Below are 16,223 nucleotides of genomic sequence, written 5' to 3'. Positions count from 1 at the left end.
TACTCCAAGAAAGTATAAGGGCGTTTAGGACGAGCATACAATTTACATAGTCGAATCTAGCAAAATAGGTCGAATTGAATCCAAAAAGTTTGAAATTGATCAAATCAGGACAGAACGTTAATCTGAGATTAAATTATTTTTGGCGGCTGCTTGTTTGCTGGTATTGTCGATTCCCCTACTTATCCTGATGGCAATTGATGCTGCTGAAAGCTTACAAGAGGGGCGGTGTGGATTGGCGTGTGCTATAACTTATCCTAAATCATTTAATGCCCAGCTTTATATTTCATAACGCTATGCAGCTTGGCTTTCACCATCGAAATGCTTGTAAGCTCAACTTTCTTTTTATGGTTTCAAATGTGCCTGGCGACCTTGATTTTACTGTTTTATGAGTTTAATGAAATAAGTAGAGTGAAAATATATGTACTGTATATATAGTATGTACAAAAGAGAGCTTTAATGTCCTTCTAATTTTTCTAACCAAAGCTATGTAAAATAGCTTCATAACAAAAGAACATTATAGCAGCATTAGGCACGACACGCATTAAATGAGCAGACATACCACCATATAATGCAACAATACCTTCTTCCTTAGCTACCAATTTCAATGTCTGCAATATACCAGTGTATTTAACAATGCCATTTTTTGGCACAGGCTCTCTCAATCGTGTTCGGATTACTTCATGTGGATAAGCGACACAGGCAGCCACTAGTTTTGCCACAGCAGCAGCTCCAAGATTGCCAAACCACGCTGATGGATACACTGTTAAACTTTGACTTGCAGTAGAGCATTTCACACGAATCACTTACCTTGAGCACTTTTACCTCCCACAGTCAGCTTATTCTCCATTTGAGCAGGTGAATGAGCCCATCTTTTCTTTAAATTCTCGTAAATGACCCATTGAATGGTGCCTTCAGCAACACCCAAATAGGAAGCGCTCATGCCCTTGTATAGGCCTTTGACGCCTTCCTTGCTAAAGATGCTCCACGCACAATCCAGACTGTTGGCATAAATTCTCTTTTTGCCTTGTAACTGCAACCTTGTTTTCACCACCCAAATTGGGTTTGTCACTGTCGAGGTTATAATACCTGTGGACGGATTTAGAGTTCTCGAGTAACACAAGCATGAATTATGTAGAATTACCAGCTGTCGCAGCAGATGCCAGATGTACAATGGCTGTCTCTTTGCCATAGTTCAACTCGCTGTAGTATTTCTTGCCATTGCCATAGGCATAAAAGTTGATTGCTCTATAAGACATTAGCTCAAATCCCTATTCCGTACGCCAGGTTCCCTTAATTTACCTAGCAGGAATTACACCGATTAAATTGGGTCCAAGGCCCTTGAAATAACCTTGAAATCCTTCAATTTGCTTGATTTGTCTACATCCTTCACATGAATATGCCAACACTATATCATATAGACTGCGCTACACATACACTAATAATTTGCCGGTTTCGATAAAGTGTCCCAATACAGAGCCTGTGTGTTTTATGCCCTTTTCTATGCCTTGTTGATAAAATGTCGACTATGCAAAACGACCAAGTTAAACAATGTCTCTTTCTCCAGTGTCCCAGTGCATGTCCTTACCTGTAGGCGAGTTTTGACTACATCTAGTGGAGAGGTACACACTGCACCAACAAGACCACCGACGCTGTTAAATGTGCAAATGCGTCAATACATAATGTGTGTCATAAGACAATGCAAGTTTACCCTCCAGCTACAAAATGAACGTAGGATTTTGTGTCTTTGCTGGTAGACGCAATGGGCCTCGTCACTCGTATACTGTTATCTTTGCTAGTAGTAGACTGAGCTGCTACTGTTGACATGCTTGTGTGTGTGATGGAGAAACAATGAAAGAGAAACTAAAATAGGAAAAATACTTGTTAGTGCGGTTCCAAACTGCTGTTCAAAAGACATTTGGGAAAAGAGGCTTAGACTACGGATATGTTGAAGAGTATGCAACTAACAGCAACATCAAATCAAGGGGTCAGCATCGTCAAGTGCAGCCACTTCTTCGGCATGACTCCTTCATGACTCTTTGTTTTTGTTTTGGTAATGATGATCGATCTGGTTTGCCTTTCATTGATTGCTCTTTAACGTCTCAAGTTGATCCTACCATATCCTGAAATTTCAAATAGGATTTTTATATACATTGGGTAACGTCAACAGAAACTGAATGACCAAGTCGATACATGAGTCAGTTATCAGGACAATTAGAGCACATAGTACAAGTATACACAAAGTTATAGTATTGTCAAGAGCACCTACGCCATGCAATGCCACATCATTCTGTCAGTTGCTTGTATTTCAGCTTGTCATGCTCTCCAATTCTCCATTGCTTGGACAACGTTGGAAGGGCCCCTTGTTTGATATACTGCAGTGATCTGAGAGCAAAGGTCACCTACTGTACTCTGTGGATCTCTTTGGTATCTCCAATATCGCTAAACCAGAATTTTGTGTGCCCAGAGATGTCAATTCTGGCGCCATCCCAATCAAACTACAATGGCATCATTTTCTCGCTTGAAAGGATGCAGTCAATACCACCAGGCAGTCAATGCCATCAGGCAGCACTCTAAATGGACAAAACCCATAGGGCAAGCAAGTCGAGCATGATCAAGCTACATCTATGTATCCATGATATCAAGCTTCGCACCTTTGAAAGAGTCACGAGATGGTACGGAAGCTCAGAATCAAGTAGAAGGTAGGAGGGTGTGCACCTATCTTTTTGTCTGCCTGGGAGCAATCCATTGCAACACTTTTTTTTTTCCCTTCCCTCTAGTTTCAACCAAACTTTACAACATGTCTATTTCTGATTCCTGTAAGGCGTATGAGAGGTTTCACAGCACACATTACCATGATGAACCTTTTCCAATGAGCAAATCCAAGCTGATCCGATACATCAAGTTCAGAGCTCGCAGCAGTACTTTCCCTGAGTTTCTCACCAACTTGGACAAACATCCTGAACACGGGCCCGAATGGTTGCAAGAGATGAACAGCGATCCAGATGTAAAGAAATTAATGGATTTGACAATCAACCTCTGGCCACGCATAGCAAAGCAATGCAAGCTACCACTGATTGGTGTTGGTAATGTATATGAAACGCCTTCTTTTGAGCAAAGATACGGAAAATATATCAGAGACAAAGTGAATCAAGAGGTCATGTATCGAGAAAGAGTGCATGTTGTAGAGGGGAAAAAGTCAAAAGGTAACCATTACACAAGGTGTCTATATATCAATGCTGATTTATCGATGGCTGTGGTATGAAGGATTCATGGTAACAGACCCAACACAAACCAGGCCAGACGATACTGGAGCTTCTTCAGAGTCGCCTATCAATTTGGATTACCCCACCTCAAGCATCCACCCAATCTACCGCTCTAAATCTACAACAACATCTACTTCAATATCGACTGCCTCGAAATACACACCTTCCGCCAAGTACGCTGCCACTTCCACTTCTACTTCCACCGCCACCGCCACATACAAATCCACAAGCCAATATGATCCCAAAATGGATGAGATTGCCCTGCGCGAGGAATTGCTGCAGCAAATGATGATGCCTAATCAGATGAAATTAGTCTCTCGATTCAAGCCTTCCACGACCTCCAAAGCCCCTCCAAGATCATCCTCTTCCTCTGTGCGCTCTGCATCACCATCCACACCACCTTCACCATCCAAACCCGCTGCGAAAAAGGAGAAGCAGAAATCAGCGTCTCCAGCAGAGCTAACTGCTAAGTCTACCAGCAGCTCAAAAGCCAAGTCGTCTGCTACCATGAGAAAACCCGTCATTCAGAAGAAGACTCCCGTCAGTCAGAAAAAGACCCCAACTATCAATAAAGAACAATCCAAGAACGACCTTCAAAAGCTGGCTCAAAAGGTTAATGTCAAGATTGAAAGACCACAAGAGGCAGAGGAGGATGTTTTACCCCATCAGCCGGTAGTCAAAATTGTCAAGAGATGGCCACTTCGCTATGGCATCAACGACGACATTAAACCAGCCAAAAGAAGAGCATCTCCTCCACTTGAGATTCGTCATCCTGTTGTTTTGATCAAAAAGGCTCCTCCACGACCCAAAAATCCAATTGTCAAAATTATCAAAAAGAGCCCTATTTCATATCGACAGCAACAGCAAGATGATGAGGATGAGGAACAGAATCAAGAAAAACAAGTAAAAGAGGAGAAAGACGAACACGAACACAAAAAAGATGATAATAGCAGAAACAAAAGGCAGAAGAGAGACGACTGTTTATATGATCAAAACAGATTGCAAATTGTGCAAATTATGATTGAAAACCATGCTTGATCCCAGTCAGTAATAGCGTCTGTGAAGAAGGGCGGATTGTGATATACCGCGATATAATGGTTGGCCTATATAGTCATCTATTATATTTTGTTGAATAAAAATTTTATACTCGAAGCCTGTGTGTCTCTTTTTTTTTTTTTTTTTTTTTTTTTATTATTATTATTATTACCTCCTGAAACAATGTGGGATCCATTCTCAAGCCCATACACTCTTTCAATATAAGCACGTATACTTCGACCGACAAGCTCATAGTCGCATCCAATCATCAGATCATGCCTTAGCTTCTGCTTCTCATGCGAGAAAAAGAGGATGGAGTTGTCCAATGCACCAGGCATTTCATTTGATTTGCCTGCCAAAAAATTTAATTAATATATGCAATCCGCATGTATGAACCCAATGTCTCATGTGTGTGTATACCCGTCAGGAAATTTATCCATTTTGTAAACCATTGTTTTTCAATCAAATAGGTAAAGTCATGGTTTTGTTGGAATACAGACAGTCTCTGTTCAATCAACCGTCTTCTTTCAATCACGTCCAGCTTTAGCGAGGGGTTATGGTCTGGTGGTAGAGCTGTCATGAACTGCAGGATGTTGCGGCACATGTTTTTCTCGGCTATTGGTTTTTTAATATGCGGAAACCCCCAATAACCAATCTAACATGGGAGCGATGAGTATAGTAGAATAGCCACCCGGGCACACGCACTTACTGGACTATTGCAACTGTAGCACCAGAGCTCCATGTAGTTCAATGGCGACAGCTTCAATACAATATTGTGATGGGTCTGTTGGTAATGCCCTCTCAGATGGCCAGAATAAGATTCATCCTTTTCGAAAAAAACATCGCCACAACCAATGAACTCACACCGAGAATCCATGCACAGACTATATTGGTCAAACTGAACATTTCTACAGCAAACCCCATTCAAATTCTGGATCAAGTTCCACAACAAGTCTCTTTTGATCTGCAATGATCTCATATCGTAGTTTTGCAAATGACAGCACATTTGACTTGCGTCACCTGAAATGTACAATTGCCACCATGATTGCTGCTGGATGTTGTATTTGATGCCGTATCTTCGTCTCACCAAATCTCGCCAAAATGCATCATCTTGAATTAAACCATACAATGAACGACATGACCCTAAAATGGAAAACAAATCTTTTCTATTATTCAATCTCATCAGGATGAGTAATATGATTTCATATGGAAGACGATTGAGCATTGGGATATTCAAGGGTGAAAGCAAAGAGAAGAAAGAGAGAGAAAAAGACGGTGAATACAGCATGCATCAAACAAATAGGCTGTCGCATGGAGAATGTTTTGTAGCCCTACATGATTGAGCTACCGTTCAGCAATCTCACTCAAAATAATGCAACGGCAAATTAATTCCATGATCAAGTGACACTAAAGCCATTGATTGGACCAGTGATATCATTAGCATGCGCCATCCCACAAGGAAAATGGGTCCTTTCTCCAATTCATTATTTTCCTCTTTTCCCTCTTTTCCCTCTTTTCCCTCTTACTTTCTAGCTACGACAATACTTAGTATTTTAACATGAAATTTCTCGAAGTGGATTCTTTGGATCTAATAAACACAGCGTTTTTATGGGAGACTTCCGAATGTATACTGACGGGAAGAGTAGAAGCCTACTCCTGTAAGTGCGTCTTGTATGATACAGCAAAAGCACACTATTCATGTGAATGATCCTAGGTAAATCTGCTGGCACCGACAAGAAGCTATTCAAGACACTTGAAAACAGATACAATGCCGACTTACTCGCACCTGGCTCTATTTCACCTGATGATCTGCAAGTCATCTCGCCTTTTGGTCGATTGACGGAAGCTGCACCTCGCAAGACATTCTTCTACCTACTGGCTACCTTGAACGCTGCATTCCCCGAACATGATTTCGAAGACGTACGACCCGATCAATTCTTAAAGCTGCCGTCAGTCGAAATGGTCATGAATTCTGTCAACACAACGTTATTTAATTTGGGAAACGATGTGATAGTGAACAGATACAGGTAAGCCCGCTCGTTGTGTTTGATGTGATGGGCACGGGGTTGATTGATTCGCTTTGAAAATTCGACAGACTGTGGGATGTGCTGGACGAGATTGTACAATTGAACGATTGCGACGTTTACACATACAATCCTGATGTGGACGATGATCCCATGAACGAAGAAGAGGGCTACTTGTAAGTAGTATTCAATGAAATGCCACTGGATTTCAATTTATTGACACACAAAGCAAAGATGGTCCATGAACTATTTTTTCTTTAACCGAAAATTAAAACGAATGATATTTTTCTGTTGCAAGAGCGAGAGTATGAACGCACCTATCGCTGAAGAAGAGGGCTTGGATGTCAATGACGGTGACGATGATACAGACATGAATGAAAATGGAGAGAAATCAAGGTATGTAGGAGAAGAAGAATGAAACGAGGACACATGCTGAAACGGAAATTTTGTTCCGCAGGCGCTACCAAGATGACTTTTTGATGGACGATATGGAATGATTTGCGCCATAATGACGATAAGTTTGCGAACAACAGGATAATAGCTTGTGCCTGGACATTTTTTCTACTCCTTTAAATACACCCACGCCTGGAGTCTTTTTTTTTTTTTTTTTTTTTTTTTTTTTTTGCTCGCCTAATCTAACCTGCTATCACGATAAAAAAGGAGTCTTTTTCTTTTTCAGAATAAAAAGGCGTTGTTCACTTGTATCCATTTCTTATCCATCTCTTTCTCTTTTTCCCAATTCTTTTTTTCAACATCTAAAATGCAACAAAAGCGCACTAGAAGCTCTCGTCCCAAGCTATTTCAATGCAAAGGCTATGGTGATTGCAACATGATCTTCACTCGCAGTGAACATCTGGCACGCCATGCAAGGTAATAAAAAAAAATTGAGATACAATGCATAAAATGTATACTGATCTCTCTTGATAGGAAGCACACTGGAGAAGTAAACTTCACATCCTACGCAAAAGCTAGTTAGAATACTAATTGATTCGATCTGATATATAGAAACCTTTTGTATGCATTGTGCCTGAATGCAAAAAGGCCTTCAGCAGATTTGACAATATGATGCAACATACTCAGACACACAGAAACAACAACCATTACAACATTGTCAATTCTCATCCCAAGGACAGACATCACAAAGATGGACCAGGAGATAATACTCGTTCAAATACAAGAGCACAGACCAGACAGCCTTCTCAAAAAAAGAGCACACCGACTGCTACTGCTGCTACTGCTGCGTGTGAACACCAACAACACCAACAACAACAACAACAAACAGATACCAAAAAGAAATCTTGTTGTGCTGCCAATAATAGCTACATCAACACTGAATTATACATACAAACGCATGGTCAACAGCCTTCTTCCTCAGGCCTTATCTCCCCAGTCTCTTTGTCATCCTCATCTCCCAAAAGACGGATTTTCTCATCCACATCTTCCACATCATCCGAGGAAGAGGACGAAGAAGAAGATGCTGTTATACATACTCCACCATTGAAAAGAACAAGAAGATTGTCTGTAGCTGATTTGTGTAATCCTACAGATGATGCTCTGCCTTCTATTTCAACTACTTCAATTCATAATCTAACAAAAGATGAATTTGAGGCGTTGGAAGGCTTCGGTAGATTCCGCCATTCTCCTACGGTCTTTTTCGATTCTTTGAAAGATCTAGCTCATGCCTCCAGATACTAATGTGATTAGTATTACCATCTCTTTTTGTGTACATATCCCTCGAAAAATCTCTTTATCTCTCATCTCCCCTCCTCTTTCTCTCACTCACGCAATCACTCTTTAGTTAGCTGTATTAAATGTATGATGAAATAAATGTCAATAAATCAACTACAAGACAATTACTCTACTAGTGTTCATTTGTATTAGTGCAATGTATTATCTAAACAGGGTGGGTTGGTTTAGGCTCGATAAACTGAGTAAATCAGGTACCAATACGACTATTACGCCTTTTAATAGGGAAAAACTATAACCACACCATGATCTCATGTCATGCGTTTTGTGTGAAATCGATACAAAAATGTTATGGTACCTGCTTTAAGGAACGACGGCGATCTCCTTTTTATTGTTTTAGAAGTGATCATATTGTCATACAGCCCTCTAATCTACACTAAAAATACACAAAAAAAGCATATACAATGAAGAAATATGACGATTTTTTTTTCATGCAATTGCCATAGATTAATAGTCTATCCAGTAGATAAGTTGTTGGTGCTATTAGGAAGAAAAAGAGCGGGAAATGTCCATTTATATCGTAGCGTGTGTATCTTATCTATTTGTTTGTGTGTGTGTTTTTGGAAGCCGGGCATCATACTTTCCATTTATACTCCCATCTTCTCACGAAGACCAACATACATTCAAAACATCAGACCATTTAATGCAAATAGATAAACAGATATAGAAAAGGCGTCAAAACGATGCATTCATGAGCGAATTATCGCTCCCTATTTCTCTTAACCCCTACTAAATCCCTAAATTTTAGGTTTGGATGATGCTATTCCATGTTCATTCATTGTTACTGTGATTTTTACTTGTTTAGGCCTGTACGAGTTGCATGAAATTTGACATTAATGAGGAATTATATGGATGCATGCTATTGCTTCATTGTACTACTTTGAAAAAGGGGGTTGGGCTGCTTTGTGGCACTGCTATCGAAGCTTACAGATACCTTGTTGCATCTCAAACACTGCAGTCAATATAAGAATGTAGTACGTTGACTAATGACAGCCGCATCAAAAGGAGGGGAAAAGCCTCGTGGAAAGACAATTCTAGAAATACGCATTGATTCACTAAAGAGATTTCTTCTGCGCCTGATTAAAGGTACTGCGCTTAACTTTGAGCAAGAAAAAGACACAGCGGAGGGATAGATGCTGATGGTTTTATGCACAGGAGTTGATTCAACTGCCCATCAGATAGGAATATGTTTTGACCCAGATGAACAATGTTATGAATTGGTCCGTTTTTCCACTGTTGAAAATTTTGTGAGGGATCAGATTTTCATGATTGGTCGAAACCCCTCCCCCCCCCCCCCACGAGAGATCAAAGTGATTAACAAACAGCATTTCACTAAAATCATTACGCCAATGAGTACTCATGGCGTTCAAATGATGGTGGTTCAAATGATCAAAACAAGTGGGTTCAGTCGAGATTTATTCAAATATTGCAGGTGTAATTCAGATTCTTGAAGCAGGACAATACGATAGCAGTGTTACTAGGCGTTTCAGGATTGACATCTATTGTAAATCTTGTCATGCTGCTATTTCTGTCTTTTGTTGCGCTGACAGAACATATTTCAGACAGATTGACACCTGTGCTTTTTGTGTACCGAATGGTAACTGAATTACTATCACTCTTTACGCGACCGATGAAATAGTCCAAATCTTGAGCACAATAAAACTTCCAATCGTCCAAGTTGAATACTTTTACGTTTTCAAATACTGGAAGAGCCATATGACTGTATCTAAGAGTGATGTTTTTGATACTTAATGTGTCGACATTTGGACATTTGAATGCTAGATAATTGACCCAGTCAGGGCCAAAGCTGCGACATTTGTTGCCATCAGGCCCTTTCATGTAGGCAATCTTCAAGTATTTCACACTATCAGCCTGTTGAACACTGCCACTGGTCAACCACTGATTCAATGCATCCATGTCCATGTCAGTGTAGTTTGTGCTTTGGTTGATGATGAACTCCAGGTTTTTGATTTGGTCGCATTTCTGTAAAAAGTTATCCATTTCTTGTACACTTTGAAAGCCTTGGTAGTCTTGTATGCTTAGTGTGGTCAGATGTTTGAATTCTTTGATTGAGTCGCGGATAATTCTTTGATGAATTGGACTTGTCTTGCCTGTGATATTGCAAGATGCTGTTTGTAGGCTATTTCTAAAATGGCCCATCAAATGCATGTAGATGCTGTCATGGTGCACCGAGTAAGGCAGCTGCTTTAACTTTTCGAATTTGAGTGATGAATTTTCAATGCACTCGAGAAGCGCTGTTATGTATTCTTGCTTCCATACGCCATCAAGAATTCGTATACTTGGTGTCATCGCTAGATGTAAGAACTCACGAAACAGCCTCTCACTGAAGGCATTGAAGTATGGATCTGTGATACGGATGCTCTGTATTAGCTGATAGCGCTCTGGTTTTTGCTTCAGATGATGATTGAGTCTTTCTAAACGAGAGTCGTTCCACAGATACAAGTGCAGTGTCTTGTACATGCTCTTTTCAGCCAAAGACGTCCATGATTTGGAAACTAATCGGCATTGATTCAGCTGCTTTGTATCGTTGATCTGGTCAAATATGTTGATTATGACCTCGGCTGGTAGTTGCTGTATAGAAGCTTTCATATTGTATTGAAATGAAAAGAAAAAGCTTGTATGAAAAGGTACAAAGACTCCTTTTCTTTTTTTCAACATCGCTGAGCCTCAAGCAAGATTGGCTTGTCTGGCAATTGCCCATATGTCTTGTATTAAGATTTTGACTTGGACTGCTGGCAATGAACACAATTGAGTACATAATTTGCTATCAATGAAATGAGCTTCACCCCCTTTGACTGAAATCTAGGGAACGGAATAAAATGGGGTCCATTGATCACAATCTGATCTTATCACTCGAACCACTTGATCAACAATTAGAACTCCAATACACTTTATCCGCATATGTCTCTTTGCAAGAAATGTTGTTTAAGAGAGCATGTTTAGCCAATTCACTCTCCAACAGCAGTTTGCAAAGGAAAGCTATTGCTGTATATAGGCTTTCTAGACGTTCATTGACATATTGAAATAAAACGAGCAATTTTGCGGAGCATGGTGTCTCGCAACAAGAGCAATGTTACATAGACAGAATGATCCATCTATATTATCTCTATCAATGTATTCCCCTTTTTTTTTGCATTCAATAAAGCCTTAAGCCATAGCGTCCAGGATCTTGATAGGCGCGGGTGATTGATCTAATCTTTCGTTCCTACTAAACAATAAACGAGAAACTTGTCTGTGCTTCGAATGATCAAATGAAAGATTTCAGGTTATCTACAACTACAAGATTGTGCTACAATGCACGTTATTCATACAAGGGGGGGGGTCGTTCATTGAGAAAACGTAATGTCACTCAAACCATCCTTCTTAGATCTGTTGCGATAATAAGACTACTACTGCTCTCGCTCTCGCTCTATAAACGGCTCTAGAGAATGAACTGATGTTTCGTTTCATACTAATTTGAATGGCGTTTCAAACCATAGATCATGAATAAAACCCCGGGTTAAAGTGACTCTTAACTTGCATAGTATATATCAAACGCGATATAGCATCTCATCTTACTTCTTCTTCTTCTTCTTCTTCTTCTTCTTTACTTATTTCTCATAAAAACAACTTTATATATTCAACATGGTTCGCAACTTTTTCATTGGTGGTAACTGGAAGATGAACGGCTCCGTTAAGCAAGCCAAGGAGCTCGTCGAGATGCTCAATGGTTTCGAGGTTCCTGCCAACACTGGTAAGTTGCATTTAAAATGGCCATCCTAAGCATCTGGGCAAAGTTATTCACTGTTTGCTTGCAGAGGTTGTTGTTGCTCCTCCTGCCCTTTACGTTGACCGTGTCAACCAAGGTTTGAAGAAGGAAATCAAGGTTGCTGCTCAAAACACCTACATCAAGGCCTCTGGTGCTTACACTGGTGAGATTTCTCCTCAAATGCTCAAGGATATGGGTGTTGATTGGGTTGTTCTCGGTCACTCTGAGCGTCGTGAGTACTTCCACGAGTCTGATGAGCTCGTTGGTGAGAAGACCGCTTTCGCTCTCGATGCTGGTGTCTCTGTCATTGCCTGTATTGGTGAGAAGCTCGAGGAACGTGAGGCCAACATCACCAACGATGTTGTCGCTCGTCAAATGAAGGCTATTGCTGCCTCTGTCAAGGACTGGACCAATGTTGTCGTTGCCTATGAACCCGTTTGGGCTATTGGTACCGGTAAGGTTGCTACTCCCGAGCAAGCTCAAGATGTCCACGCTTTCCTCCGTCAATGGTTGGCTGAGAACGTTTCTCAAAAGGCTGCTGATGAGACCCGTATCCTTTATGGTGGTTCCGTCAACGGTGGTAACTGTAAGACTCTTGCTGGTAAGCCCGATATTGATGGTTTCTTGGTAAGTTGATATCTGTTTGTTGGGGTTATGACATGTGTGTTGATAATCTGTTATAGGTTGGTGGTGCTTCTCTTAAGCCCGAATTCGGTGAAATCATCCTCTCTCGTCAATAAGTTGCTTCGCTTCCCTCCCTGTCCATTTATTACTATACATAACATCTCATATATTCATTAACGTACAAAATTAAATAAATTTTACGCATTGTTTTCAAAAAAAAAAAAAAAAATCATCATATGTCTCTTAATTTCACACATCCGAAACACGATTGCACACGTTTTTTCTTAGTTTCTGTGGGTTTCAAATGAGATGTCTTTAGATGGTGACGATAGCCTTGGATGATGGTCCTTCTGTTTATTCAGGTGAGTGTTCTTTCTTCCAGTGTAACCTCAGTGTAGAAAGATGGGATATTCGTAAAAGCACTATATTTTTTTTTTCTTGCGTACAGTGGTTAAGTAAAAGTGTTTATCTCTTGAATCTATGAATTGAACGACAGCTTAAAGATCAACACATTAGATTAAAGGTGCTTGATCGATAGTTGTTGTTGGTAGTATCCAAAATGTCAAAAGAAAAAGCTCGCTTTCATCATGATCGGTTGGTATCGTAAATAATTTGAGAGCCACATCAGTTTTCACATGAAAGCTAATGTAGCTTCATTAATGCTCCCGTCCGCAAAATGCACTTGGTCGCGAAAATATCATTGAAACTCATTACGCTAAAAATGCGTTACACCTGGATATAGCAATCTGGACAGTCGACATAATATCAACCAGAGCAGCATGTATTGTATCTGTCAAGGTACTAATTGAAAGGAGCTACCCCTTGCTTATTCATTTGACGCATCATGTGAGTTGTTACAGACAGTCTGCACAAATAAGTGTGGTTCCTCGATCAGTGCGATTATGATGTAATTTAACGTGGTTGAATGAAGGAACTCTTTGGTAGCTCATTTCATTTAAAATCAGTTCAAGCCGGATGAATGCTCTCACTCGAGTGCTCTTTAATGATAACTTGATGCCAACCCCATAAGTCCTCGCTGAAGATCACAAGGGTCAGCTACTGAATCAAGATCTGCTTTAGATGCTTCACATGATACTCTACCAGCTATCAAACGTGGTAGTCTATCCGTTGATCAGAACATTGCATGCAATCACTGCATATAAGATCACATTTTTTTGCATAACAACCAGCTCTAAAAAAGATGGTAGCATAAAGCCAACATATGTCTGGCATTTGAAAGTACATGCTTTCAACAATGGTGAAATTGTACATCAAGAGTCCATTTATCATTCTTGTGCCATAGGTTCCGTGCTTGCCACTCAAATGCGCATGTTGTTTGCTCTCATAACGGAATTATTCAAGTCTATGACAGTATTTGTAACTGAAACTGGATCTACAACAAGAGTTCGCTCTCTTTGATGATTTGATGTTCAAAAACATGCAGATGCAAAAGTCTTTATAAAGCCTTGATTCACGAATGGTTTAATCGACAAAAAAAAAACTAGTACAGCGTTTGTATAGAGTCCTGAGGTTGAATGAAGCTTGATTTCCACCGAAAAATGGAATACATCGATTGATTTGTATTTGGTTTACTGAATGTTCCCTGGATTCAAGGCCATTGAATTGATTCTCGGTGACTGTCCCTGAACTGACGTATTCTTTACATGCAAAAACTACAACTAGAGGCATAAAGATAGTGATTAATCCTTCTTCTTCCTCAAACTCGAACAAATCTATTATGAGTGAACAAGATATCTTGAACTTTTGTGAAATTACAGGAGCTACACCTTCAGAAGCGAGAAACTTCTTGGAAGTAATGGTCATTATTGTCATATACATTGACACGCGTACTGATCTCACTATTCTCCTATAGATAGCAGACAACAATGTTAGCCAAGCAATTGACTTGTATTTGGAAAGTGGAGGCGGCGGTGGTGGAGCACACCAACCAGTGCCCACTGAAACTAGCTCATCGTCGAGAGCAGCATCTATACATTCAGACAATGGCAACTTTATGACAGACGAAGAGATTGCAAGACAAATGCAAGAGCAAGAACATGAAGTCAGAGCGCCCATCGCACCCAAAACCGACATCTTGGCTGGTGGAAGTACCAGTGACTTATATTCTTCTCCCATGTGGTCTCGACGAGATAATGGTAGGTTGCATTGCTATATCCAACTTAACAAGGATTACTTCTTATTTTCTCCAAAGCTGGTGTGAGCCGCCCTTCAGTATTCAATCAAGGTGACTCAGCTACTGGATCTGTCACTGATTTTTTGAGCAGACTACAATCTGATGGTAAACCAAGGGTTAGTATGATTGGAATTATGTCTAACCCGAATATCTAGTGCCAAACAGATCCTCCTCAGGATCTCCCTCAGAATCTCTTGGTAGTCCTGCAAGTGCCAAAGCCAGAAGATTAGCTGATCTCTTCAGACCTCCATTTGATATAATGTTCCGTGGTACTTTTGAAGAGGTTCATTGATTTGAGCGTTGTAAATGTTTACTACTATGTATTAACGTCTGCTAAATACAGGCCAGAGAAGCTGCGAAAGAAAAGAACAGATGGCTGATGATTAACGTACAAGATCCCACAGAATTTTCATGCCAAGTCTTGAATCGAGATTTATGGAGCGATACCATTGTTAAAGATATTGTGAAAGAATCATTTATCTTTCTTCAGGTATTTCATTAGCTATTTATCTCCAGTATTTTACCACTTCTAATGCTCTCATTAACAAAATAGTACAACAACGGCAGCCCTGAAGGAGCACGTTATAACAATCTTTACAGTGTTAATGCATACCCCCATTTAGCGATCGTTGACGCACGAACTGGAGAACGCATTAAAGTCTGGGAAAAGGCTTTATCACCAACTGATTTTATGATGGATGTCACTGAATTTATGGAACAAAACTCACCAGATAGCTCAGCAGCAGCTGTTCCCAAGCGTCCCAAAAAGGCAAAGGTATTTGGGAGATTGATATACTTGGCTAGGCATGATTTAACATTTTTGATCATCATTAGAATATCTCGGATATGAGTGAGGAGGAACAATTGAATGCAGCAATTGCAGCTTCTTTAGATGGACCAAGCGACGATGCAACATCAGCTTCTCCAAATGTATCAGAAATGGACATTGAACCAAAGCAATCAGCAAAGGATAAAGGAAAGTCAGTAGAAAGAATGGTAGTTGATATTGAGGATGACGGTGAGAAGAAAAACGACAGCGAAGAGGAATTAAAAGCAGGTTCAGCGTTCGACGGTATTAAAGCAGTAAAGAGGGACGAAACAACTGATGTGGCCAATTCAACAAGAATCCAATTGAGAATGGGCGATGGCAGCAGGATAATTAGACGCTTCTTAAAGACAGACCCTGTTCAACATATATTTGAATTCGTCAAGGCGGAAGTGCCTGATGCCAGCAATCAGCAATTTGAGGTATTACATTTAGTTTTCGTCTAGCCGATCCAAATCTAATGCATTATTGTCCTTTAGTTGGTTTTTAATCGTACTCAATTGATTGACGTGCTTGATCAGACTATTGAAGAAGCAGGACTAAGCAATGCAGCTGTAAATTGTGTGATTGTCTAGTATAATTAATTAATTAACAAGAGCTCATTTATTGTGAAAAATAAAACGTTATCATGCCAGTTAGTAGTCATAAATTTATCCCCTACACACTGTCGAAACCTCAAAAAGGAAAGAAGTTGATCTTGCAAGTATTTCAGTAGACTGGCATTATTAGATGCGAGGCCACA

General features: G+C 40.1%; 8 protein-coding genes across 8 annotated transcripts; 5 read left to right on the top strand and 3 right to left on the bottom strand.

Moving 5' to 3' along the window:
* Nucleotides 1–473: 473 nt before the first annotated feature.
* On the bottom strand, nucleotides 474–1,824 carry ATC70_006623 (uncharacterized protein; the record flags this gene model as incomplete). The annotated part of the gene is made up of 7 exons (XM_064825895.1): nucleotides 474–748; nucleotides 808–1,086; nucleotides 1,142–1,245; nucleotides 1,300–1,377; nucleotides 1,435–1,523; nucleotides 1,586–1,649; nucleotides 1,709–1,824. 7 exons carry the CDS (start codon nucleotides 1,822–1,824, stop codon nucleotides 474–476), a joined length of 1,005 nt encoding a protein of 334 aa, XP_064687409.1.
* A 973-nt stretch (nucleotides 1,825–2,797) lies between these two features.
* Nucleotides 2,798–4,301, top strand: ATC70_006622 (uncharacterized protein; the record flags this gene model as incomplete). Its single annotated transcript, XM_064825894.1, has 2 exons — nucleotides 2,798–3,203; nucleotides 3,265–4,301. The coding sequence occupies 2 exons, from the start codon at nucleotides 2,798–2,800 to the stop codon at nucleotides 4,299–4,301; spliced, it is 1,443 nt and encodes a 480-aa protein (XP_064687408.1).
* A 6-nt stretch (nucleotides 4,302–4,307) lies between these two features.
* On the bottom strand, nucleotides 4,308–5,175 carry ATC70_006621 (uncharacterized protein; the record flags this gene model as incomplete). The annotated part of the gene is made up of 4 exons (XM_064825893.1): nucleotides 4,308–4,378; nucleotides 4,471–4,650; nucleotides 4,719–4,953; nucleotides 5,008–5,175. 4 exons carry the CDS (start codon nucleotides 5,173–5,175, stop codon nucleotides 4,308–4,310), a joined length of 654 nt encoding a protein of 217 aa, XP_064687407.1.
* Nucleotides 5,176–5,856: 681 nt separating this feature from the next.
* Nucleotides 5,857–6,819, top strand: ATC70_006620 (uncharacterized protein; the record flags this gene model as incomplete). Its single annotated transcript, XM_064825892.1, has 5 exons — nucleotides 5,857–5,956; nucleotides 6,013–6,325; nucleotides 6,394–6,498; nucleotides 6,557–6,718; nucleotides 6,780–6,819. The coding sequence occupies 5 exons, from the start codon at nucleotides 5,857–5,859 to the stop codon at nucleotides 6,817–6,819; spliced, it is 720 nt and encodes a 239-aa protein (XP_064687406.1).
* Nucleotides 6,820–7,082: 263 nt separating this feature from the next.
* ATC70_006619 (uncharacterized protein) lies at nucleotides 7,083–8,017 on the top strand (the record flags this gene model as incomplete). Its single annotated transcript, XM_064825891.1, has 3 exons — nucleotides 7,083–7,192; nucleotides 7,250–7,265; nucleotides 7,328–8,017. 3 exons carry the CDS (start codon nucleotides 7,083–7,085, stop codon nucleotides 8,015–8,017), a joined length of 816 nt encoding a protein of 271 aa, XP_064687405.1.
* A 1,470-nt stretch (nucleotides 8,018–9,487) lies between these two features.
* Nucleotides 9,488–10,678, bottom strand: gap1_3 (RasGAP protein; the record flags this gene model as incomplete). Its single annotated transcript, XM_064825890.1, has 1 exon — nucleotides 9,488–10,678. One exon carries the CDS (start codon nucleotides 10,676–10,678, stop codon nucleotides 9,488–9,490), a length of 1,191 nt encoding a protein of 396 aa, XP_064687404.1.
* Nucleotides 10,679–11,713: 1,035 nt separating this feature from the next.
* On the top strand, nucleotides 11,714–12,577 carry rpl8_3 (60S ribosomal protein L8; the record flags this gene model as incomplete). The annotated part of the gene is made up of 3 exons (XM_064825889.1): nucleotides 11,714–11,822; nucleotides 11,887–12,464; nucleotides 12,521–12,577. 3 exons carry the CDS (start codon nucleotides 11,714–11,716, stop codon nucleotides 12,575–12,577), a joined length of 744 nt encoding a protein of 247 aa, XP_064687403.1.
* A 1,622-nt stretch (nucleotides 12,578–14,199) lies between these two features.
* Nucleotides 14,200–16,056, top strand: ATC70_006616 (uncharacterized protein; the record flags this gene model as incomplete). Its single annotated transcript, XM_064825888.1, has 8 exons — nucleotides 14,200–14,274; nucleotides 14,335–14,617; nucleotides 14,674–14,760; nucleotides 14,811–14,938; nucleotides 14,999–15,145; nucleotides 15,209–15,430; nucleotides 15,490–15,903; nucleotides 15,961–16,056. The coding sequence occupies 8 exons, from the start codon at nucleotides 14,200–14,202 to the stop codon at nucleotides 16,054–16,056; spliced, it is 1,452 nt and encodes a 483-aa protein (XP_064687402.1).
* Between the last annotated feature and the right edge of the window lie 167 nt (nucleotides 16,057–16,223).

The sequence above is a fragment of the Mucor velutinosus genome (assembly GCF_035048745.1).
Source record: "Mucor velutinosus strain NIH1002 chromosome Unknown tig00001547, whole genome shotgun sequence".
Lineage (NCBI taxonomy): Eukaryota > Fungi > Mucoromycota > Mucoromycetes > Mucorales > Mucoraceae > Mucor > Mucor velutinosus.
This window is presented reverse-complemented; position numbering and strand designations above follow the sequence as displayed.